General features: G+C 35.9%; 5 protein-coding genes across 6 annotated transcripts; 2 read left to right on the plus strand and 3 right to left on the minus strand.

Annotated features, from left to right (window-relative positions):
* Window positions 1-7,731: 7,731 nt before the first annotated feature.
* On the minus strand, window positions 7,732-9,203 carry LOC121764390. Its single transcript, XM_042160422.1, has 4 exons — window positions 8,820-9,203; window positions 8,574-8,709; window positions 8,348-8,475; window positions 7,732-8,121 (listed from the first exon to the last, which is right to left on the minus strand). Exons 1-4 carry the CDS (start codon window positions 9,201-9,203, stop codon window positions 7,732-7,734), a joined length of 1,038 nt encoding a protein of 345 aa, XP_042016356.1.
* A 576-nt stretch (window positions 9,204-9,779) lies between these two features.
* LOC121765853 lies at window positions 9,780-12,020 on the plus strand. Its single transcript, XM_042162118.1, has one exon. It carries the CDS (start codon window positions 10,061-10,063, stop codon window positions 10,526-10,528), a length of 468 nt encoding a protein of 155 aa, XP_042018052.1. The 5' UTR covers window positions 9,780-10,060; the 3' UTR covers window positions 10,529-12,020.
* Window positions 12,021-19,139: 7,119 nt separating this feature from the next.
* Window positions 19,140-22,195, plus strand: LOC121763717 (putative HVA22-like protein g). Of its 2 annotated transcripts, none has more exons than XM_042159780.1 (7): window positions 19,140-19,233; window positions 19,344-19,417; window positions 19,500-19,598; window positions 19,706-19,762; window positions 19,838-19,901; window positions 20,013-20,231; window positions 21,161-22,195. In XM_042159780.1, the coding sequence occupies exons 2-7, from the start codon at window positions 19,386-19,388 to the stop codon at window positions 21,383-21,385; spliced, it is 696 nt and encodes a 231-aa protein (XP_042015714.1). In that variant the 5' UTR covers window positions 19,140-19,233; window positions 19,344-19,385; the 3' UTR covers window positions 21,386-22,195. The 2 variants fall into 2 exon arrangements, with proteins under 2 accessions (XP_042015714.1, XP_042015715.1); XM_042159781.1 differs by having other exon boundaries at window positions 19,149-19,233; window positions 19,356-19,417.
* On the minus strand, window positions 21,595-22,080 carry LOC121764391. The gene has a single exon (XM_042160423.1). The coding sequence runs from the start codon at window positions 22,078-22,080 to the stop codon at window positions 21,595-21,597; it is 486 nt and encodes a 161-aa protein (XP_042016357.1).
* A 1,182-nt stretch (window positions 22,196-23,377) lies between the features above and the next one.
* Window positions 23,378-24,885, minus strand: LOC121763987 (E3 ubiquitin-protein ligase PUB23-like). The gene has a single exon (XM_042160077.1). It carries the CDS (start codon window positions 24,760-24,762, stop codon window positions 23,584-23,586), a length of 1,179 nt encoding a protein of 392 aa, XP_042016011.1. The 5' UTR covers window positions 24,763-24,885; the 3' UTR covers window positions 23,378-23,583.
* Between the last annotated feature and the right edge of the window lie 1,004 nt (window positions 24,886-25,889).

Consider the following 25,889-nt stretch of genomic DNA (forward strand, 5'->3'; position numbering starts at 1 on the left):
GTTAGGGAACAACAATTTAAATTTGTATACTAGAATTAAATTGTTAGATAGTGTCAAAATAATTTAATTAAGTAATAATTTCTATAGCTAAAATAATTTAGCTATAGAAATTTAATAGTCATATTTCACAATTAAAAATTTTCATTTTTCATGCACAACCCTTTCTTTCATGAGATCATAACAAGTAAAAAATTAAGTATCTATACATACATCTACTTACTACTAGTATTTTAAAATTTAGAATTTTAAACATTATTAATAACAAAAAAAAAATAATTGGACGTGAATGACTATTACTATTTCGTTGGACGATAACACTAAGAAACTAAGTATATATGCATGTAGTCATTTTTATGATTCAGAATTTAAATAATAATTTAATGCTAATAAAATAATTTGATGAGAATGACTATTACTATTTCGTTATACTAGTCTTTTACAATATAGAACTTTAACTATTATTTAATAACAAAATACTTGGATGCGAATGAATATTCCTATTTCGCTGGGTAATAACACTAAGAAATTTAGTATATATACACATGTAGTCGTTTTATGACTTCAAAGTTTAATAATTACTAATAAAACAATTTGATGCAAATGACTATTATCGTTTCACTAGATGATAACAAGTAGAAATTAAGTATATAACATATTTATACTACTACTACTATTTTAAAATTTAGAATTTTACACATTATTTATAGAAAAAAAATAATTATATGTGAATGACTATTATTATTTCGTTGGACGACAACACTAAGAAATTAAGTATGTATATGCATGTAATCATTTTTATGATTCAGAATTTTAATAATTATTTAATACTAATAAAATAATTTGATGAGAATGACTATTACTATTTCGATGGATGATAACAATTAGAAATTAAGTGCATATACACATGTAATTATTTTTATGACTTAGAATTTTAATAATTATTTAATACTAATAAAATAATTTGATGCGAATGACGATTACTATTTCGTTGGATGATAACACTAAGAAATTAAGTATGTATACGCATGTAGTCATTTTAATGACTTAGAATTTTAAAAATTATTTAATATTACTAATAAAATAATTTGATGAGAATGACGATTACTATTTCGTTGGACGATAACACTAACAAATTAAGTATGTATATGCATGTAGTCATTTTTATGACTTAGAATTTTAACAATTATTTAATATTACTAATAAAATAATTTGATGAGAATGACTATTACTATTTCCTTGGACGATAACACTAAGAAACTAAGTATGTATATGCATGTAGTCATTTTTATGACTTAGAATTTTAACAATTATTTAATACTAATAAAATAATTTGATGCAAATGACTATTACTACTATTTAGTTGGACGATAACACTAAGAAATTGAGTATCTATATGCATGTACTCATTTTTATAACTTTAAATTTTAATAATTATTTAATACTACTAATAACATAATTTGATGTGAATACTATTACCGTTTCATTGGATGATAACACTTAGAAATTAAGTATATATATACATGTAGCCGTTTTTATGACTTATAATTTTAATAATTTTTTAATACTAATAAATAATTTTTTAAAAAATGCAAGAATTTTTAATTTTTGAAACGTTATAAAGTTAATTTTCTAAGCATAATTTTATAGAGTCGAAGTCTAACTAGTAGTTGTCAATCAAAATATAAAAAAAATATTACATGTGATAAAAGCTAAGAAAATTAATACAAAAATACAAAAGATAACGCAAACAAATGATTCATCATAATAACTACTACTATTATTTAATCATACAATTCAAATTTGAATAAGAAATTTAACAAAAAAAATAATAAAACCGGCTGTGAAAGTATAACATAAAAAAAAGAAAATAACTCATAATTAAATTATCAACTGATTAGATAAAAATTTATTTGTAAAAATAATAATATATGAAGTTATCAAATTATTTTATTATTAAATAGTACTCCCTCCGTCCCGGGCTATTCGCCCCTTTCCTTTTCGGCACGGAGATTAAGGAATGAGTGTATAGGAAAGTCAAAAATTACGGCTGTAGGTGAAAATTTTTACTAAAAATGGAAAGAGTGCAAGTAACTTGGGACGCCCAAAAAGAAAATAAGTGCGAGTAGTGCGGGACGGAGGGAGTAATAATTTAGTATGCATTTTGATAATTAATACTATAGTAGCTAATTTATAATCTAAATTCATGATTTTTAAATAAATAATATAGTATAAAATTAACATGAAAAAATGATATGTAAACATATAAAAAGTTTCGAGGTTTATCTCTAATCATATCAATAAATATGCATTTAGATAAAGATATTTAATTTGATTTAATATTCCTTAATAGATTTGTATCCATTTAATATGATATTGGGTAAACTAGTCATAATAAAAAATATTATCTATGTCAAAATGCCATAAGGGTATTATGGCTTGGAGACATTATGTCTCTAAATCACTACCTAAAGTTAAATTAATACAGTTCCGTCTATTCTAACATAATTAAATTAAACTAGAATTAATAGAACTCAGTTAATTAAATTTAAACGATTATAATATCTAGGAAAAACTAAAAAAGAGGTAGTGTTCATTACGCTCTGCGTCAAAGTGTAACCTAGGTAACCTAGCTTAAACCAAATTAAATTAGTTCGGACCACACTAATTTAATTTGTATTTGAAATTGTTACTTTTATGATTATCCATCTTTATCACCACTACTTTTAACAACTACTATCAGTCTCATCACTTTTTCAACTGCAAGTTTTAATCGTCCAAATTGTCAATTTTATAATTGTAATAATACTCTTATTTTTATTTAACTAATCCTATCACTTTTATTCATAATACTACCAGTTACTAAGACGGTTGTCATCGGAGTATCACTTTTTACTAATTTAAACAACCTTTAATCCTAAAACATAGTTTACACTATTTAAACGCCCCCACAATTTAATCATAGTGCTTTTATTTTCATCTCTGAAACATTGATCATTCACTTAAAACGAATGTGAAACAACAAAACCATCATCAACAACAACAACAATAATAATAATAATAATAATAATAATAATAATAATAATAATAATAATAATAATTCGAAATGGTGTTAGAGTAATTATTACTGCGTGATCTTATTACCCAATTCACAATGAAACTTCATTTTCCAAATAAATGCTGTACTTTATTGTGTTTGACTTTACCTTATTTCTTACGAAAACGTACCCTTTATTTTGGTGACTAATTAATTCTTTCCGTATTACGTTTAATAATATACTAATAGGTAGGACACTTTTAGTCCCTATAATAGGTAGGACACTTTTAGTCCCTATATGGATTAGGAGTATAATTTATTACCACTCACAAATCAATATTCCTTTTCTTTTGAACTCACAAATCACCTTCAAATGGAGTATCAAATTTAATTTCGTCTTTTTCCCACTATACTGAACTTGATAATGTGTTTAGTTTATGAGATTTAATCACCTTCAAATGGAGTATCAAATGGAGTATCAAATCACCTTCAAGCAGTTTAGTTTGAAAGATTTTATATCGAGATTAAATATATAATGTGTTTAGTTTATGAGATTTAATCTCAACTATATTTTAGATTGATAATCACTTGATAATTAGTCATAAACTCCTTCAATTAAAATAATCTTACAACAAAATCCTAAACTATCTTGATCTAGCTTCTTGTGTAGCAAACCGAATACCTAGTTGATAATTCTGATAATTAGAAATGAATCATACTGACAAGAAAGAAAATCATTGCCAGTTATAGAAAAAAAAAACTACTACTAAAATACTAAATAGTTACTGCAGTTAATCTCAGAAAATACAATCATTATTTTCTTTGAATGCCCAAAAAAGAAAAATGGAAAAAAACCCTGCCAAGAACATTAACTGCTCAATAATACATTGGCAGAGATAACCCCAAAACCCCACAATTCAAGCCGTTAAAAATGGAGTAGTAATAAAGAACAATCACCAGTACAGATTGTGCAACTCAAATTATATGAGAGAGAAATTAGGTCATATATTTGTGAAATAGTAGTAAAATTTAATTCATTCAATTTCGATCCAGACAAATTTTAGATTTTCTATATCATTTTGATTCCATTAGGCCATTTTATTTTTAATGTTTGAATAACATAAAAAAATTAATTTTAGATTTTCTATACCTACTTTGAATAAGCAACCGGAACAATTAATTATTAACTTAAAAAGTAAAATTAAAAGTAATTATTTATCCTAACACACAAACTAATTGCACAGCTTATAGTATTGAAAATGTTTTCACTCAAGATTCTGAATCGTAAATCGAAAAAACTCCATAAATAAACCTCAATAAAAATGGATATGCTATTGGAAAGTGAAAATGGTAATGATTTTGAAGATACAATAGGGAGTTATTGAACTGATGAAATGATCACAGAGCACTCGATTTCCGAAGCACAAAATATATGTTGACGTGAGAGGGAATAGATTTAATAGTCTGAAATTTGGATATTGTTGTTTTTTCTCTATGATTAAATATGATGAGTAAAATAAATGAGCAACTCTTCATTTTCGTTGTTAATGCATATGTACTGAGGCAGATATACATCACATCATCTCTAATTCTAACTCTCTAGCTATTTCCTTCTCAACCATATATATAAATCTATTACTACTACTAGTATTTTGTAGTATGGTATTAAGATGATCCGGTAGATAGAAATAAGTGTGTGACAATATTAATTAAGTATTAAATTAAAAATATAAGGATAAATTTATACGTAATTTATGCGATTTGTGCATAATCAATTTATCTTTCTTAATTTATGTTTGTCATTTTCCATTGAGAATCTAAGAATCACACTTTTTCCATTGTCGTCGATTATCGTTAAAATGTTGATTATTTGTGACTATGTCCAAGAAACGAATTGTGTAATATATCATGTGCTAGTATATTATGAATAAGTTGATAGATTTAGGAATTAATTAACTACCATAAAAAGAAGATCACAATCTCACCCTTTCTAAAATAAAATAAATCGAAAATAAAATTACTCATTACATTATTTCAAGCCATTAATTAGATAAAAAAAATTCTAACGGTCTTGATTTTGTAATTGTTAATATCTAAATCATATTATTTTATTGCATCCCATTATCAATAAATATTTTTATCATGAGAATATGAGAATTATTTCCAGTTCCTAGATCGCAAAAATCTATGATGACTATGATCAGTGACCAAACTACACATTTTATGATAAGGGTCGTCTAATAATACATGTCATGGCCTATTTAACAATATTTGTTTTGAAAGCAAATATAAAATTAAAATAAACTTATAGAAAAAGAATAACAAAGATATAATTATATATTATCCATAAAATTAAAGCTTCAATACTTCATAGTAATTATCAAATGGAACTAATTAAATATATCCGAAAAGTTGAAAACCTATAATATTCATTAAAATTTCTAGGCCCCATGATCCATCCCCACCACAGTGTATGGTGAATGTTTCTTTTTTATGGACTATCCCAATTTCAAATATCAAATGCAATGGAATCTTCATACTATTAGTTAAATTATTGGCATATACAATGATTTCATGCATTTTATGTGATATTTTCACCTTCAGCTAATTTTTGACTAACATGAACTCGGGTTTTAAAACATTTATTCAAATTAAAACAATGAAATAAAATATCTGCATATATCTATACACATACTTAATTCGCGTTCATTACTTGATTTTCCAGTTAATACTAGGAGTATAATAATAATAAAAAATGGATATGCAACTACATCTATTTAAGGGCTATCAATAAATTTAGTCCCCAGATCACATGCAGTGGAACTGATAACAGTCCCAATCCAGTCGCGTTGCAATAATATAAATCTTGAATGAATTTAATTAGAAAAATCCTAAGTTTTTGTGACAGATGAGCAAGTATTACTGCGGATAGTCATACAAATATTAATTGTCTCAACTGTTGCAATTTTATTCATTCAATTATCGAGTCCCAAACATTTGCTATATGGGACGACACAATTTATTTCACATTAAAAGTTCAATTGCCTTCAAATTGTCAAAGTTTATTTGTCACATTTCACATTAAAAGTTTAATAAGCACCCAAAATAGTCATAATCTCACACTGTCTATAATGGTAAATTAGTTGAGATTGTCTTCGCTACATATACTCCCTCCGTCCCAGTTTAAGAGTCACATTTTAGAATCTTCCATATTTGGACATAAAAGTTTACCCCATTATTCATCAAAATTACACCCAAATGCCATTATTTACATAAAAATAAACCAAAAAAAAAGAGAAAAACATAACCTCCCCCACCCCCTAGGCCCTAACGCCACCCCTAATTTGACTTGCATCTCTCTCTCTCCACCTTCTCGTCTCTCCTCACTCTCATTCAGCGAAACCCTAATCGGCGCCTCCTATAATCTCCTCTCTATATTCGCCATTATTCCATCACCTTTCGATTCTCATGGCCGATGAATGGGATGCAACGCCGGATTTTGAATTGTTGCCATCTTTGGATACCGTCGTCCCTAATACACCACCGGAGGTCATTGACAGGTAGGAAATCGAATGAGCGGTCGATTGGTACCACCGATCTGGAAATCCACGACCGTTTGGGGGTGTTGACGGGTCTGAAACTCTTCCACCATCTGAGGTCGTCTACGAATAGGAAACTCTTCCACCGTCTGAGGTCTTCGACGGATCTGAAACCCAACCACCGTCTGAGGGCTTTCACGGATCTGAAAGTCAACCACCGTTCCAACCCTATGACGACTCTGAAACGCAGGCACCGTCCCAGCCCTATGACGACTCTGAAATGCAGGCACCGTCACTGCCGTTTGACGACTCTGAAACTCAGCCATCGTCCCACCCCTTTGACGACTCTGAAACTCAACCACCGTCTTCATCAAAGGTGGAGTACACCGAGAAGGAAAAAGCAATGTTGTTGATCTTGTTGCCTAGTCTCAAGGATCTCATCTAATCTGTGAGTATTTTTTCAATTCTAAGCCACCCCTGTGTAGGGTTTGGAGGTTGTTTTTAGGGAATTGATTGAGGGTTATTGCTGTCTTGGCTATGTTGGTTTGTATGCTCCTCTATGATGAAGTTTTTCTGAGAGTAAAGCATGCTAATCTATGTATTCTCTGCATTGGTTGGATTATTATGATTTTAGCCAACCTTGTGATGGTTTGGAGGCTCTGAGTTGCAATGTTTGTGGTCTTTGAATGGTTCGTTGGCTCTGATTTTATGTTATTGCTCCTCTGTGATGAAGTTTTTCTAAGAGTAAAGCATGCTAATCTATGTATTCTCTGCATTGGTTGGATTATTGGGAATTTAGCCACCCCTGTGATGGTTTGGAGGCTCTGATTTGTAATTTTTGTGCCTTTGAATGGTTTGTTGGCTCTGATTTTGGGTTATTGCTCCTCTGTGATGAAGTTTTTCTGATGATAAGCCACCCCTGTAATAGGTTTGGAGATTTAAGCCATATGATGAAGCTTTTCTGGTGGTTTTTAAACAAAAACACACACCTACATCACTTACACTTGGAATTCATACAAAATGCAGCTTATAGAGCTGTAATGCAACCTATTTACCCTAACCCAAAATGCAGGCTATAACCCAAAAAACAAGTTTACATCCTAAACACCAACCTATTTTGATGCTTATACTGTAAACCCCATGACCCAAGTGGCCTATCTAGAAACCTAAAACATTGCTTAGATGCACTATGTCATATGAGGCACCCACATCATTCTCAGGGAGTAGTAGATACTCCAAGCTTTCCCTTACTAGATTCTCTTCAACTTCAAGTGAGGTAGGAAGCCTCACTGTCTTACTCAACCTATCTTTGTTCAAGTGGGGGATTTTGTAGTTGTTGCTCCCATGGACTTCTAGGATCTTGCTGAAATAGCTTTGTAATGTTAAGAAAACATTGTTTATAGTTTGTGGTGTGAGTTCCTCAAAAGAACTCCAAACATTACCTAACAATTCATCTATATTGGTGGCTAGTTTGTCATCTTGTAGTGATTGTATAGCCCTAAAAAGCCAAGGTCCAATACATTGGTGTCTGGGGAGTTGGCTGGTTGGCTAATTAGATGGAATTGAAAATCATCTGAAGTTGCAAGAGCCTCAAATTGTAAGAGGATTTCAGGTGGGGTTTGGCATTATCTTGTTGGATATATATCTCCTTGCTTGCATTGGCTGGCCACTTAGCCTTGATTGTTGGAATAATCTGTGCATGATGTATGAATGAATGACTAAGTGATGACATTACCAATGTCTGATAGTAATGTGAAACAAAAAATGTACATACCTGATTCAAGAGACATTCTCTCATGGCTTCCTTGTTAACTGATAGGATAGGCTTTGTCTCAAGTGTCCCTCTTGGCCTATTCTTTGACTTCCTTTTGGCTGGAACTTGTTGTGTGAATGGAAATATGCCTATTTACCATCAAAGATGGTCTGGCCATCACTGCTAAATTGTGGCCTACTTACAACACACATGAACATCACTTTAGTGATGAATCTTTTTGATTTACAAGACCTGTAAGGCTCACCCTCATCCGGCAAGAGGTAGTATCTGTCTGAAGCCTTTGTCATGTAGAACCATTTCTCATCGATATGAACTGTGTTGTGCATTGCATGATAAAGAAGCTTACCTTCAGCTATAGTTGGCTGAATATGAGTAAGACACCATCTCATTCTATCAATTTTGTTTGCTTCAGTGAGTGCTGGCTTTATGGCATTTGTATGTGGTCTTATCTGGTTATCCTTCCCCCATTTACCAACTGTGGACTTGCTAACTTCCATCTTAATATCAAGTTTCTTATTGATGATCTCTCAAGCAGAGACAAGTGTCTAAACTTATCTTCATCAAGAATTACTTTTCCTTTTTTCTTACTATATCCTGATGCTTTGCCTGTCATGACAACAGGTTCCCCATTTTCAACTTGCTGCTTGGCTATCCTCCATAAGTGGCTAGCTGTCCTTGCATGCACTTTGAATTTTTTGGCTGCCTCTTGAAATGAACCATGTGGAAGTGCTCCAGCACGACATTGCTGTTGAAGGAACTGCACAATAAGGTTCTTCTCTTGGCTGCTCAAACTCAGAGAGGCCCTCGGCCCTTGCTCTTGCTCTGCCTCTTGAAAGTGCTCCTGCTCCATCTCCATTGCCCTATGATGAGAATTTTTTTAGGGTAATTTAGCTATAAATATGTTTGCTTTGTTTTTGATAGGTGAAATTGAAGTATTTGATAGTAATGGTGGAGTGAATGTATTCATAGTTGTAGTTTAGCTTTTGAATGGTTTTGGATTTTTCTCTTCATGGGATTATAATGGTTCACTCTTTAAATTTGTTTGAGATGTGATGACCGATGCACTCCTTCACATGTGTTAATCAATTTTTTTAAGGTTGGCAGCAGGTTTAATAAATTTAAGGAAGAAAGATTAATCAAATTGAAAGATGAAAAACCATAAGTTTAAATAATTTAATGAATTTGACTTACAAGTAAAAAAGAAACATCTTTTAAATTCAAAAAGTCAAAAGGAACTCACTTTTCACCAACTCACTTCATTTATTACACACTACAACAACTCACTTCATTTATTACACACTCCACCAACTTCTTAAAACCCGTGCCATAACTAATTCTAACTTCTAAACTGGGACGGAGGGAGTATTTTCTTTTCGAGATTTGTCTCATTTGAGGTACTAATAAAAAGGAAGCCATGCAACATGCATACAGTTCCAGCAAATTTAAATTAAATTAAACACATCAAGATTACAATTACATTCACATAAATTTTCAACACCTAATCAACAACAATATTACTACTAGAGTACATTTCATTTCCTGCTGCTTAGTAAGACTACACAGACCTTGTATTTTATTTCATCAGTACACACTACTTCATTATGCAATGTGCACTGATGATACAATACTAATTCAAAAAAAAAGTGAAAAAAGCATTTAAATGAAGAGGCGCATTCGAATGCACGGTGCATCCGTCTTAATTAATTAATAATAATGGGGACAGATGCACCGAACATTCAGATGGATATGCTAGAAGTAGTGAGCGGAGGGGGAGCAGAAGGCGGCGCCGCTCCAAATCTCCTTGAAAGCTCTGACGATGATGGCGTGGTAGTAAGGAGAGTTGAGCTGCAAGAAGCAGTTCAAGAGCTCTCTGAGATCATCTTTGGAGTAGAGCTCCTTTTCGAGGATCATCTGCAGCATGGAGCGTCGGAAGTCGAGATAAGGGTCTTCCGACTCTTTCTCGACCGCCACGCTCTGCCCGCCCAGCCTCCCGAAGCCCTGCACCGCGCGGAGGCTCTTGATGTCCGCCTCCGAGGAGGAGAAGCAGTAGTGCGGTGGCGTCTCGATGGCGGAGGACGAGGAGAATGTGGTCGTGGTGTTGAGGGAGCTCGAAGAGGAGGACGAGTTGCGGTGGCGGTGCCTGCGGCGGAAGAGGGCGGAGAGGGAGGACCCGCAGTCTAGTTTCACGCTCACTGTGTTGAGAATGTGTTTCTTGGCACTTGGCATTGTATTACAAAAGTATTCTTGCTTGTTTCTCTATATATGGGTGGGTTAAGTGATGAGAGGAAGTAAAAAATCAATATCCAACCAAATCTGTACATTATGGAAAGACAAAGATAGATAACTATCGTATTTACTTTTATTTATTTGGGAAAGTAGTAAATTTAGAAAGTTATATTTACCACTTTTCCATATACTATAAGGTAAATGAGAGTTATTTTTCTTTGCATTTTCATTTATATAGAGAGATAGGGTGGTCAACGGTACATTTATAAGAAGTTTTAGAACTCAGTGTTTAACATTCAAACTTTGACGAAAAAAGGTTAAATTATTTAGTATTTCTGTCATGCATCATCTGATATTAATAGTCGATAAGATGAAGAAAGGCAAATGATTTGGGGGACCCTTGTTTAAATGAGAACAACACATTTGATATTGTAATTTATCTATCAAGATCTGAATCACTAACATTTTGGCAGACAAGGGAGAACTCCCATTTGCTATAGAACCTCAGAAGCGTTATTACGCGGGCGTTGGAAGTCATTATTTTTATTTTTCCAACGCATATATAATGCAAGTAAAGTGGTAGTAAGAGCATCCACAATAGCGCCTAGCGCACCGTCTAGCCGAGCGCCGGCGCTAGGCGGTGCGCTAGGCGATCTATTGCAACCGCCTAGCGGATTTCGCGATAAAAAACCGCCTAGCGCTCGGCGGTTCCGCGGCGCTAGGCGATCCATTTGAGTGTAAAATACGAGGCATTCATTTGTTGACAGTAGGTAGGGTAATCTAGTCAGGTTGCTCATCAATACCTTCACGCTTTATCAATTATTAAGAAACATTATATATATGATACAAACAAGAATTGTTCATTATTGTTGGACTAGAGAATTATTTTGAATTATTCGATTCAATCGAGTTACGGTAGTGTTAGTTATACATTTCTATTCTGGATTAGTAGGTTTGAATCCTAAGTTGGCTACTGAGATAAATAGCTTGATGTAGAGTACCAACCCTTTGAGCAAAATATTGTAGCAAGAGATAAAAGGGAAAACCCAGAGACCGATCCCATCATTTTAGTTTTAATGTGAAAATTAAGAGATAGATAATATTATAGATCAGTAAAGAGATAATATTATGTTAGAACATCCCAAATAAGAATACTGGAATGTGGAGGGAATTAGTTTCTATGATATTCATATATTCGCTTTGTAGGCATCTTTGACTAAAGTAGAAGCTTTTGTTTAATTATTGTATAAGTTTGTTAGCTCTTGATTTTTTAATGCATAGTGCATAACATAATCATGCGTATCCATGTGCAGCTTGAACAGAAGGATTCAAACCCGACATCAACTGCTTTTAGCTCATTGTACGCGGCTCCTGATCAAATTCGAGACGTGCAGGAGAAAGCATGAGTGAGACCATCATGTTCAATGTCAAGACATGCATCGGGTACCTGTTTTTTTCCAAACGGAAGAAGAATAAGATTCAAGCAAGAGATGCTTAGTGACAGCACAAGACGAGATTTTATGCATTCATGAAGAATAGAGATTATGCAAATAAGTACTGTATGTAGTAATGCAGTGCTCAACAGGCCGGTCTCGACAACCAAAGAAAGCAAACTTAATGAAAACAAACGACCACCTCTTCATATATATGCAGAGTACCCCAGTGATCATCAAGGCCAAAAAGAAAAGCAATCTGGTTTCTCTTGCTCTTGATGGATTCCAAATCTGATTTTATTGTCAGCTATATATATATATATATATATATATATATATATAAGACTATAAGAGATATACTAGAATAAAAAACCATAAACATCAGATGATTTATTATAATATTAGTAATTTTTAAACTTATGGAATTGGGAGCCAAAAACAAAGAAAGCTTACTGTCTGAATATCAGTCATAGCCATATGGAGTACTTCACATTTTGTAACGAATGATACTAGAAAAGAAAAGTATTTTCAGCAAGCATAGAGTCACTTGTATGAACCAAGTAGGATTTAGTCAACAATTGCACCTTCAGATCATGTGTGAGTAGAGCCTCGACAGCAGAAGACAATCATGACTTCCCGATGGATAGTTTTACAAGGAATCTTGTGATATGCGATGGGAGGGCTCCAAACAAGGCCGCGATTAAGTTCATTTTCCTACTCTGTTATCATCAATTATTCAATTATTGGTAGCAGCTGTGTCAAGTTATTTAATGAACATAGATGATAATCATTCAGTGACACAATTCGCATGTAAAATTGTAAATATGTAATGCATGGATAAACATGGTTATGCACACATGCAAAAACAACTCAAAGGGATAAAGACATCGAAGAAGTCTACATCACAAGGAGGTGCTATACATTGCAAGTCTTCTAATGGATGACTGTGTTGAGGATGCAGTGTTCATGGTTACAAACCAATGCAATATATAACCTAACAGAGGATACAGAGGTCCCAAAGACAATTAAAACATGACAGAAAAAAAGGATTACCAAAAACAGGCTGAATGCATACCTTATCTTTCTTGCTACATCTCGTAAGTATGTCATGAGATATATATGAACCAATGGAATGGCCAACCGTCAGATACAAAATCAACATTAATCATCATTACTAACCCGAAAGGTCTAGCAAGTCAAGAAACAAAACTTTTAAAAGATGAACTACATATGAGTTGAACATAGGCTCTGTGAGAAGATTATAAATGTACAATTAGACTTGTTTTACTGTAAGGTGGAAATGTTACACGGTTTACCAGTATTATAGGTGCTTCAACATCTTGAAGTTCCCGGTCAATAAAGCTTATCTGGAAAAGGTGAAAAAAGAAGAGCCATTTGGAGTCGGGAATTTCACTCAATAATCAGACACGGCTTGCATAGAAGGAGAAAATGAATCATGCCATAAAAAACTAAAACATCATCTTTACAGCAAACTTAACAGTTCAATATTTGCAGCTCTTGGTTATGTTGTTTTCCTAATTATGTTTTGAGTAAACTCTTTCCAGACATATTACAGAGAAGTAAGAATTAACCTTACGATCAATTTGTTCTTCCAATGAGAACAGCCTTTGAGACTCCCAATTCTGGCAAAACAAGAAGCATGAATCCCATGTCATTTTCCAGTTAGAGTGCATTTCAATTAGAGTATTTTATAAAAGACGACAGTCATCAACTAAAAGACATAATTTTATAGAGTTAAAATAATGCGTACAAATGTTAAAGAAGCAAGGATATCTGTGAGATATCAAGCCGAAATAACACAAAATGTGAGGACGATCACATAGACTGTAAAAAGTAGGAAAAAATGGCATTTGTTCTTTTAACTAACACCATAAGACTTAGCACTGTGATTTATGTACTGAAGTGTTAATCTAGGTTCCTTCTGGAACATCCAAGTAGTGAAGGCTCGCCGCACTCCTTCCCCCGAATAAAAAAATCAAGAAAAAACATAAACTATATTTGGTACTCCTATAATTTTCCAGAAAGTGTTTAACTAAAGTGTGATCCCTCTTGAACTAGTTAAATTTAGTTCCAATCTTTAGAGTATTGCATATAAATGAGAATTATCAATATAACTTGGTAATCAAGGCAATCACCTTTTGCGAGGGGGATATGTGGCTAATACCTTCAGCAAGGAAACCAAGCAATCAATCAACAGAGATTCTATGGTCACTGAATTCCCAATTCTACAACACTATGTTTAATGCAAAGGGAAAACACATACTACTTACAAGATTATCAAAAAAAAAACTAATGTTTACTTTTTTTGATAGGCAAATGAATACTACATTTAAAGGCCACCTCACGGTGGACTCAAACCCAAGACCTTTGGTCTCAGGCATTACCACTCTACCACTAGGCCAACTCACACACACACCAATCTTTGCTTGTTAGTGACAGATGCAGTCCCTCCCAATAACTCATACAGTGACTCCAAAAATTTCATTGTAAAATGAAATAACTCATACAGTGACTTTGATCATTCCCACCTTAAAAAAAATCTACTTATTCAGTCATAACTCACATATAAGTATGAAATAATTGAATACCTGGGTTGCCTGGAATCAACAACACATGTAACCTAGGCTATAATTTCCAATGCATCTGTCTTAAATCTGATTAAAAAATGGGTGCAAAATCAAGAACATAGCATTCTCTGATGAAATACAGCAATGTTTGTACGATCAACACAGGTCTTGAAACATTAACAAGTCTATAGTTGGCACTCTTTTCTTCTCGACCAAACTCCTGATTTGACTGCCCATCTTCGAGTGGATATATTTTGCCGGAAATGGACTCCTGCAAGTAGAAGCTCTGCAGAAATGAATGGTGAGGAACATTAATCGGTTGAAAAATTCATAATGTTTTAAGCAATTAGAAGTACCTGAGTGGAAACAAGTGTTGAAATGGGAGAGAGAAGCTTCAGAAACATCGAAATCATGGATATTCAAACCGGAAACAGCGTGTTGCATCAACTTTCGGATGCAATTGCGGCACACGACATCGACAACTGCCGTTGAGTTTCCCTTCTTTTTTTTGTCTCGGGCAAAATGTTAAATGTATAAACAATGAATAATTTGCCATCAATTTAATTCGAACAAATGCAGTTAAATTAATTCTCCTTCCGTCCCATAAAAATATGAGTAATGGGTATGACACAAGAATTAAAACAAAAATAGTAAAATAAGAGAGGAGGAAAATTGTATGGTAAAGTATGAGAGAGAAGGAGAACGATAGTTAAAATAGTGTTAGTGGATAGTAGGATTTACATTATTAAATTGATATAACTTTTTAAAAATATAATCCACATATTTTTATGCTACGGACGAAAATGGAAAGTGCACATATTTTTATGGGACGGAATGAGTAATTTTTTTCAAACAAATTTGTCCTCGACCGGAATTTTCAAATTATTAATGGACTAAAATTTACCATTTATTTTTTTCAAAATTCTGGATTTAAAAATTTGCTCTGTAGCTATATTCATTGTTCGAATATTTGCATTTTAAATTAATTAAAATGTATAAATAGCGAATCATATGAAATAAGAAAGAATTAGAAAATATGATATGAGATGCGTGGATAGTTGTAAGGGTATGAAAATTTAGGGTTTATAATTAAAATTTCACTTTCACTAGATGGACGAGTTTAAAGAATTATTGGGAAAAAAAATAGTGAAAAAAGTTAGTGTATTACTATAAGGTGAATCTCACTTTCGACCAAATTTGAGCCATGCTCCTGACTATTTGAGGAAAAAAAATAGTGAGGAAACACACGTACGATCACATTCACCCTACGCTCTTGACCCTCCAAGGAATAAGAACAACAAGGAAACTTGACAGAGGTGGTTTGTAACGAAAACGAGATAAAAAAGATACTTATGGACAGAGATAGAAGGGTGAAAATGAGGCGTGAGGTGAGGTTTTAATTTACCTTAATGTACGTGTATAATTAACATTAAAGAAGTCCTAATTTATTTTTAAAATAAAAATACACTATTATTATTTGGACTCAATAACGTCTCTTAACCGTCTCATCTCTCCATTATCCATGGGTCTCACTGCACTTTTTACCTCATCTCTTAACTAAGAGACAACACATGCATCCCTCCATCTCTTAACCATCTCATCCCTTAACTATTCTTTCAATTTCATTTTTTTTATTTTTATTTCCAACTGTTGGCAATTGAAACTAAAAATATAACATATAACTGTCTCACATCGGTGTCAAGAGAAAACTGAAACTAGTATATAGGTCTCATGGGCCCCTCCTCCTATCACCAATTGGTTTTAGGATGGAACCCATTGATTTCTATCATGGTATCAGAGCGGGTCGCCGACTGTGGGTCAAATTTAACTGACCCAGCAGTATATCTGGGTCAAAATCGAAAAAATGACTGACCCAACAGTATACCTGGACTTAAAAATTTGGGCCAAGTGGTCCAACCGATCGAAAAAAAATTGGGCCGATTGTCCAATCGATTAGAAAAAAGTCCAACCCCTCCAAGGTTCACCTTGAAGGGTTTGAGGGAGGGTGTTGACAATTGAAACTAAAAATATAACATATAACTGTCCCACATCGGTGTCAAGAGAAAACTGAAACTAGTATATAAGTCTCATGTGCCCCTCCTCCTATCACCAATTGGTTTTAGGATGGAACCCATGGATTTCTATCACCAACAAATTCAATTAATAAAAACACACTTCATTAAATAAAAGAAATTTACAATTTAAAATCCTAAAAAACAAAAAAAACACATAATTGAAATCCTAAGAAAATAAAAAAAACACATAATTAAAATCCTAAAAAAATTAAAAAGTCATAATTTAAAATACTAGAAATTAAAAATTGCACTATTAAATTATAAAAACTACTCCGCCGGCGAATCATCCCCCGAAGGCGGTGGCGGTTCCCTCAAGCTAGGTGGAGGCGGAATACCAAGTTGATTTGCCAGATACTCAATGCCGGCAAGATGGACTTGATATTGAGGAGACGTCATGCGGGAAGTGTCAGCCATCATGGCGGTGAAGTACATGGACATTAGGGAGGACGACGGCCCTTGGAAGCCCGTCTGGCTTGATTCGCCCCGGCCCCTCCCCCTCCCTCTAGCCGCCTTGTTCCCTTGCGGCCGACGTCGTGTACCGGAGGAGCCCCCTGCATCGGATGTCGGGAACTCAACCTCTTGTGAGGCGTTGGCTTCCCCGCCCTCACTAGACGAGTATTGGTCACTAGCCGTATGCTTCGTGCGTTTCGAGCTCGAGCTCGTGGAGGAATCGACACCGCCAGCCCACCTATCAAGATGTTTGACCACCTCCCAAACATCGGGAAATTTGAAATCTTTGCCGGTGTCGGATTTGAAGATTCGCAAAGCCGCTCTCAGAATGTCGGATCAACAGGCTCCGCTTTGCTATTGCTTCGCTTCCCTCTTGTAGATTCCACAAAATCTTTTAACATCTCTGTCGGCTCGCTCAAAATGAGCGTGAAGCATCTTCAGGTTGCGGCGGAAGGCCCCCCCTCGGCTTATTTGCGTTGTATACGACGATGACTTTATCCCAAAAACTTTGTGGTTTTGTTGATTCCCGAGGATGGGATCGTTCGACGTACTGATCTAAGCGTCGAACAGAGCCATCGTCTCCGCTTGTGTGTATGGATGACGGCCGCCGTCGTCTCCGTCCGGCACCACCTCCGGAGTGGGTTCCTCCGGAATATCCTCCCTAATTTGGGATAATCCCTGCGTTTGCGAGCTCCTCGGACCCAAGGGAGGGGAAGGACTATAGTATGCAGGAACTGGAAAAGATGGTGTTTGGTACGCCGGCGTCGCTGAGCCTTGGGTGATCGGCGATGAACCGGAACCGGAAGCACCCAAAACATTGTACATGCCCCCCTAATCGGCAAACGCGTTCAAGTCGTAGCCGTCGGGCCAGAGTTTCCGTCACCGGACATGTTTGCAGAAATTGGAGAGGAAAGAGAGATGGTGTTTGTGAGAGTGTAGTGTTTGTGTGTGGAAAAAATGGTGGGGGAATTGTGTGTGTAGTGTTATTTATAGATGAATGTGGGAAAAAAACGGGCAGAAAAAAACGGTAAATTTTTTTATTCAGAATTTTAAAAAATTTTAAAAAATATCAAAAAATCGACGCCCACTCTCGTGCCGGCAAGTGGGCGTCATGCCTTTGCGCTAGAGCTCGCCACGTGGCGCTGGCGCGTAGCGGGTTGTCCCGCCATCCCTCACCCCCACGAGCTAAGTGACAAGACGGAGCATCTACAGCGGCGTCTCGCTGCGGGCTCGTCTCGCCTGGACGAGACCGAGCCCGCAGCGAGACGCCGCTGCGGATGCTCTAACGGATGCCAATATAACGAGGGATATTGGTCTCTAAAACCATGAACTTTGCCTAAAATTTGGTATTTGCCATGAATTTTGAAATTGGTCTATAATATCACAAACTTTGCATTTTGTTTGGTATTTTCCAAACTCACTCAAATAAGATATTTTCATCAATATCTTATTTTATGTAGACAACCGTGTTATATACCAATTTTAAAGTTCATGAGAAATACTAGAGACCAATTTCCCATTCGTTATAAATACTCCATTATGATAATTCACTTCCTATCCATCCTGTTTTTCTACATAAAAATAAATAAGAATTCGTATATTTTTAAATTAATATCCCCTTCGAGCTTAAAGTATGCTCACGTTTCATAAATATCACGCATATTTTATAATGGCATTAATCCTCAATATATCAACTCTAAATTTAAAAATATTATCAAAAGTAATTAAAGTCTATAAAAAAATAAAAATTCGGAATGAGATAATCATATTTACCATGTACTAGCAAATGAAAAATCGAACTAATCAAAATAAAAACACGGCATTCGAAAAGACAAAAATGCCCTTACCAGAACATAACTGCCAAACGGTAAACCCGTTCAATGGAGCGATCCCAACAGTTCCACCATTTCCCTTCATCCAACTTTCAATCTTCTCCACTCTTTAATTATTAAACCCAATTTTCTCTCTCCAAACACACACCTATATATACACACACGCCATAATTCTAACACCGATGCACGTTCATTCAAATTAATAGCCTTCCTCTTTCTCTCTCCCTGCCGTCTGGTTTCTGAGATTTCATTACATTTCTCAGGAACCCATTCTCGCATTAGGTCAATTCAATTCCCCCTTCATTTTTCCTTCAACGATCGAATCCATTGATCAATTTGTTTTCGATCATTTCCTTAATTTTAATGTTTTCTTGTTTGTGATTTATGGTCAGAGATATTAACAGGCGGGGAGATATTAATAAGCATCTGCAAATATGATTGAGGAATTAATTACCAGGAGCTTGATGTGGGGATTTTTTTTTGAATGTCAATTTAATGTTTTTTCCATTTACAGAGTATTTTTTAATTCTTTTTTTTTTTGGGTACAGCTTGGTGTTTGGATATGCATATCCTGCATTCCAATGTTTCAAAACTTTGGACAAAAGCAAGGTTACGGTTCCAGAACTCAGGTTTTGGTGCCAATACTGGTGAGGAATTTTCTCATATTCGAACAATGACACATATGTATGTGTCTAGTTGATGTAAAAAGATTAAAAACTATATGTAAAGGATGTTTATTTAATCTCATTTGCAGGGTAATTGTTGCGCTGATATCAATTATTGAAAAAGTCCTTGATATATTTGTTTCATGGTAAGTCATAATCAAAACACATGTTATACATTATGTTAGTATCATGTCACACTAACGATTCAATTTTATTTGAAGGGTCCCCTTTTACCGAGCGATAAAGCTACTAATGTACATATACTTGTGGCATCCCGGTACTAAGGTAAAAAAAATGTCTATCAATCCAGTAGGCTGATACATATTTATAGTTTTTTGATGTTTTGGGTTCAAATTATCGAAACTCATCCTAAGCTTGAATCGATTACATTAATAGGGGAGTACCTACATGTACGACACGGTTGTTCAACCGTATGTGTCGAAGCATGAACCAACAATAGATCGAGGTATATCCGAATTGAAGGAGAGAGCATGGAATTTGGCTCTTAGTTATTGGTACAAAAGCGCAGATATGAGCTCCAAAAAAGTTCTTGAATGCCTTCAATTATTGATGGCTCAAGCCATGAACGCTGCATTATCGCGCCCCCAATCACAGGTTCCTCATTTCTATTTTCTTCATTTTCACCGCAAATTTTCTTCTCTTTTGTTTTGTTAATCTCATAAGTAGTAGTACTATATCTTTTTCCTTTCCAAGTTTTAGGTTTAGAAAGAGAGAGAGAGATAAAAGAGGGAATGACGCAACTTACAATTCTAAGTGTAAATAATTTGTGTCTAACAAAAATATAGAAACTTTAAATGATTATGTGACAATTAGTAGATAATTACGTTTTTAAAATATAGTAGAAGCTTATATCCAACATATTTATTTAGGGTTCTAATGAATATAAGACCATGTATGTCAAGAGATTATATTATGTATAGCATACATGTTGTGTAGCTATCATTTCCAAGCATTCGAGTTTACTCCTCTTTTTAGCAAATGCGTGATTGCATATATACCTTGTTATAGAATCGATATCATTGAAATTGTTGTTTTAACTTGAAATATCATTAAACTCCTCTCATGGTGACTTAGTGTCTAAAAATTCGTGATACATACATACAAGTTGATGAATACTACTATTAAACAAAGTTCACTTATAATTCACGTGAATATGTTTACTCTACTAAGATATTGAATAATTGAAGTAATATTCTCCACTTGTATTATATCAATGTCCAACAATTCTCCTGTCCCTTAGTAATCCAAACATTATTCTCCACTTTGTTTATAATAATGTTCAAAACTTTCCACTTTCGCTTTTTACATGGTGGAGTGCACAAATTTACACTTCAAATATAAATAAAATGTTGATATATGCAATCGACATAATCCCCATTTAAAAGTTGTACATTTCCACATAAGTAGATAGTAGTAAAAAGATTCTTAATTTTTGTTATAGAGAGAGCACTAAACAAAAGTGTAACTATACTCTAAAAAACTGATTTCGGTTATTTGTTAAAATAAATTGAATTTGGTGACAGGAGGGTAAATCCAAGTCCAACGACGGTGTAACGCCAACGCCGCCGAGCACGCCTTCTGGAGTCCTCAACCGAAACACTTCCGAGAAGTGGCGGCCGCCTGTTGGTCAGGCGGGAAGCGTGGACAGCCCTACCCCCAATTCGGCTAAGCAACATAAATCAGATAACGATCAGGATTTCCTTGCTGCCAGGGTCAGGCTCAGGAGCGTCAACAACAAAGAAAACTAAATAATTGAATCCAATAGTTTAGGAATTAGTAGGATTTTTTTTTTGATTCAGTGTGTTTTGCTTCTTGTAATTTCAATTCCTTTTTGCTGAATTCCAAATTGCGATTGAAGCACCGTAAAAAAATGGAAATTGTACATTTTTTTGTGTGTGTGAATTGTGAAATGTAAATGTGAAAACCGCACCGCCAAACACATTGTGGAAAACCGTCGCTATCTGGAGCAGCGGATCCACACAAATTGAAGCGTCCAATTGATTGCCCGAGCGACGCTGCGGCGTGCCTGGTCAAACAGGGCGGCGAGGCGCGGAAACATAAGGCGGAGGAAGCCGCCGTCGGCGGAGCCGGAGGCGGTGGACATCGGCTGGAGGTACGCCCACGCCGCCTGCTTGACGAGGCGGTTCCGGATGCAGATGTCGGATCCGGCCTGCGCGGAGCTCGGCCGCGGCGAGTTCACCGCCGTCGTCGGGAGGAGATCCTTCAGCGAGGTGTAGCTCCTCGGATTAGGCTTGATTGACAGCAGCTCGAGATCGTCGGAAGACGAAGACGTTGTGGCGGAGGTCGTCGTCGACGAGCTGTGGTGGTGGTGGAGATTGAGCTTCGGCGGCGCTACTACGATCGAGGAGGGGATTGAACTCCGGCGGCGGAGGAGCGGATGATCGCGAGGCTGCTGCGGTAGTGAAACGGCGACGTCTGCCATGGCGGGTTTTCTTTTGTTTTGTGCGTTTAGTGGTTTGGAAAAATGTGTATTTCCTTATATGGTGGGGAGAGTTTCTGTCCCATTTATTATTTAATTTTATTTTGAATTTTCGTAATTGGAAAATGGAGTCACGCAAATTATTGGCTTTTGTATTTGTTAAGAAAAAGAATGATTGGCTTATGTATGTATGTATGTATGTATGTGGTCACTGTCTTAGGATGTGGTCTACTCCTTTTTGTTATTCAACTCCTATTATTATAATTTAATTGCTTATATTCCGTGTCCAGTTGGTTTGTTGTTATTATTTTATTTAGTTTTTGTATTAGTTGAGTTCCCAAATTGGAGGCTATCTGTCAATAATCAAACACTCTTACAATATTTTATAAAATGAGGTTAAATTTAACTAGGCTATTTTGACCTTGGAATATTAAAAGTTGGCCATCATTTCAACTTAAAAAATATAAGTTGATTTTTATTTATTTTTTTCACAAAATTCTCTGTCAATAAATTTAGCAATCAAATTTTCTTTTTTATTATTATGGGCCCAATTTTTTTTTCTCCTCAGACCCTAGCTTCTACTTTGGGCCACCACTGGCGACCCAGGAATTTCGAATTTACGAACATTATTTTGTCCAGTGTTATCCATTCAAGAATTTGGACTATATAACTTCTGTTTGGGCCCAGTTTAATGAATTAGTGCTAATGGTGTTGGTCTTTTGAAAATGACTTCGAACTTTCTTCAGAAGAGACAACAATATTTGACTTATTCAATTCCGCTCGATTATTTGGAAAAATATTGTTTCAGGTATTTATGAATTTGCTTATGTTAGGGTACTTGTGAGGTAGTACTATAATTTAAAATCATAAATACCTTAAAAAGAAAAAAAATTGAAGAAAGATTCTTATTCATGCATCTAGCCAGCCAGAGCTTTGTTGTATTGTACCTACCAAGAACTGCAGCTCTGCCACAAGGCGGCGCAACCACACATTCCCTTCGTCCAAGCCTCCTCACGCAACTTTATCTCAAAATGTTAGAAGTGAATAAATTTTGTATGTTTTAATGTACTAGTATTATTTTTATTTCTTGGTGTTTTTAGAGTGGGGCATGCAAGGCTCTTTCTACAGCACTGCAATTGAACTCAGAAATATACTGTGTACCATTAGTATTTTGTGATATTTCAGTTATCCATGGCTTTGCTTTTCATTTTGAGTTGTGGTGAGATTATATATTGTTTTGTTGACGTTTATGTTTACACGATCCATGATCACTCAATGCATTCAAGTACTAAAGTCTAAATATTTGAATTCATCATATGTGTATTCGATTATTATTTGCAACGCAATGTTTTGGAAAACAAAACAAATGATCGATGATAACTTGAGTATCATATGTATCTTTCAACAAATGTATCCTGAAATGGGCAGTTCCTGCCCTTTATCAACTAGGAGTATTAACAAAATGAAAAACCTAAATTTGTATGGAATAATGGAATGCATATTTCTTCAAGAAATGAGATTGTTAGGTATGCAAGAGGCAGTCCTCCAAGCTCTAGCATGCGCCTTTAGAATCTCCCTCGCTCTCTCTTTCGTCTTCGCCCCGCAGTCCACCTGCATCACCAGCCACAGCTTGGCCACCGCCCCGCTCTGCACCATCTCCACCAGCACCGCCGCCGTCGCCGAGTACCTCGACACCGAGTGCAGTATCCTGACCCCCCTCTCAGTCGCCGCCCCCGACACCCTCAGTATCTTCTTGGCCACCACGGCCAGCCCCGCCGCATGCCCCAGCAGCTCCGACCTCCCGTCCGCGCACTGGCACACCATCTCCAGCACCATCATCATCATCTCGCACTCCCTCTTGTCAACCACGTCGAGGAGGAGATCGACCACCGCCGCCGCCACTCCCGCCTCCGCCGCCTTCATCCTGTTCCGCCCCCACGGGCACGCCGCGATAAGCACTTTCATCGCCGACTTCATTTCTTTTCTCGATATGTCTTTATCCTTTAGCATGTTATCGATTTCGGAGAAGAGCTCTGGTTTTAGTGAAATGAGGAGGGATGGTTCGGCGATTTCTGTGATTGATCTGAGGAGGTTGATGGCGAATACGCGTGGTTGGTAGGTGCCAAGCTGGAGAACTAGGGTTAGGGATTGGACGAAGGCGGGGGTGGAGAGGGGTTTGAGGGCGGATTCGGGGAGGTGGAGGGAGTGGAGGATGGAGAGGGCGTCGTCGGAGAAGGAGGATTTGGCGATGATGAGGGAGGCGAGGAAGGCGGGGGCGGGGGAGGAGGCGATGCAGCGGCGGTTGGTGAGGCTGTCGGAGGCGAGGGATTTGAGGGTTTGGAGGGATTTGGATTGGAGGTGGGGGAGGGAGGCTTGGGAGAGGATCCGGAGGAGGTGGGGTAGGGTGAGGGGTGGTTTGGGCGAGGGGAGGCGCTGGACGGCGTGGAGGGTGCACCATGACTGGATGAGGCGGCGGAGGGTGGTGTTCGGGGTGAGGTCGAGGTTGGGGAGGGGCTGTTTGGTGGCGGGGCAGGTTGTGTTTTGTTGAGTGAAGAGCCATTGCTCGATGCTCTCTCTGTCGTAGGTGATTCCGGTGGAGAGTGTAACGGGATCTCTCATGATGTCGAGCGTGATGGGGCAGAGGAAGTATGGTGGGATCTCGATCTCAATTTCAACTTCTCCCATTGATTCAATGGAGTTGAGTTTAAGTTAAGCAGAGAGAATAAAGTAGTAAAACGGTTTTGATATGTGAGTAAAAGAGGGATTGAAGAAGGTGAAGATATTTATTGCTATTTGGATTTGGATTTGGATTTGGTTTTGGTTTTGGTTTGGGATGGGCTATATATATATATATATGTGTGTGGAAAGAGAGAGGGGAGAGAGAGATTCAACTTTTGTCGAAGATAGAACACGGAAAAATTGTGTGGAGCATGCGTGTAGCTGGAAAAAGAGAGGGAGATGTGTGTTTGCATGTTTATTAAAGAGTATTTTGGGGGATTGGGATACGACTTTTCAAAGGTCAAATCTCCTAGTGGCATGTGTGTGACAGATTATTAGTATGACTTTCTATGAAGATGATAAAGGGAGCACGTGATGCTTCATTTGTTGCTCGTGCTTAATTTTATTTATTTACAGTTATGATATTGATGTAAGTGGATAGACTTGGCCAGCTTCCACGCCCAATCCCAATCCCAATCCCAATTCCATCCACTATTTACAGTGTGGATTATGGAATTTACGAAATCAAGATGGGTATTTTGCGATTCATACTTGGTTTTTCTGTTGCATGTGCATGCATCCTTTCCTGTCCATGATTAAAGTGCTTTCAAATTATACACATGTTCATTAATATCAATGACAATAATACGCTAATATATATACTAAATTATTAGTACAAAATTATTTACATCCTGACAGCTCAATTAATAAATGTGGCTAAAGTTATGTACCTTTAAATGCGTAGTTTATTCACTTTAATTAAATTTAGCAGGATTGATCAATTATTAATTAAAATTATTATTATTTACTTAAAATGAACTCCCTCCATCCTGCTAAAAGTGTGTTTCTTTGAGGTAGGAAATATATATCAAGAGTTAAATGACCCTATTAATATGGAACGTATCAAAATGACAAAATAACTCTTTTACTATGGAACGGATGAAGTAAGAGAGTATTTGTGATTTATTTTGTCATAAAGGGAAATTACTCATTTTTGGTAGGATGTTCCAAAAAGGAATGTGAATACTTATGGTGAGAGGAAGGAAATAATAGTAATATTACTCGAGAATTTAATTAGTTCATTCTAATTATAT

The sequence above is a fragment of the Salvia splendens genome, chromosome 14 (genome assembly GCF_004379255.2).
Source record: "Salvia splendens isolate huo1 chromosome 14, SspV2, whole genome shotgun sequence".
Taxonomy (NCBI): domain Eukaryota; kingdom Viridiplantae; phylum Streptophyta; class Magnoliopsida; order Lamiales; family Lamiaceae; genus Salvia; species Salvia splendens.

Excerpts from the sequence above, each read along its gene's own strand:
- LOC121764390 (XM_042160422.1), bottom strand. The coding sequence starts at position 9,203 with ATGGAGATGGAGCAGGAGCACTTTCAAGAGGCAGAGCAAGAGCAAGGG. Across the intron at positions 8,710-8,819 it reads AGTTAGCAAGTCCACAGTTG|CCAACTATAGCTGAAGGTAA; the intron begins GTAAATGGGGGA and ends ACTCATATTCAG. Across the intron at positions 8,476-8,573 it reads GGGTGAGCCTTACAGGTCTT|GCATATTTCCATTCACACAA; the intron begins GTAAATCAAAAA and ends GATGGTAAATAG.
- LOC121765853 (XM_042162118.1), top strand. The coding sequence starts at position 10,061 with ATGGGGACAGATGCACCGAACATTCAGATGGATATGCTAGAAGTAGTG.
- LOC121763717 (XM_042159780.1), top strand. The coding sequence starts at position 19,386 with ATGATTGAGGAATTAATTACCAGGAGCTTGAT. Across the intron at positions 19,599-19,705 it reads AGGTTTTGGTGCCAATACTG|GGTAATTGTTGCGCTGATAT; the intron begins GTGAGGAATTTT and ends TCTCATTTGCAG. Across the intron at positions 19,902-20,012 it reads TGTGGCATCCCGGTACTAAG|GGGAGTACCTACATGTACGA; the intron begins GTAAAAAAAATG and ends TTACATTAATAG.
- LOC121764391 (XM_042160423.1), bottom strand. The coding sequence starts at position 22,080 with ATGGCAGACGTCGCCGTTTCACTACCGCAGCAGCCTCGCGATCATCCG.
- LOC121763987 (XM_042160077.1), bottom strand. The coding sequence starts at position 24,762 with ATGGGAGAAGTTGAAATTGAGATCGAGATCCCACCATACTTCCTCTGC.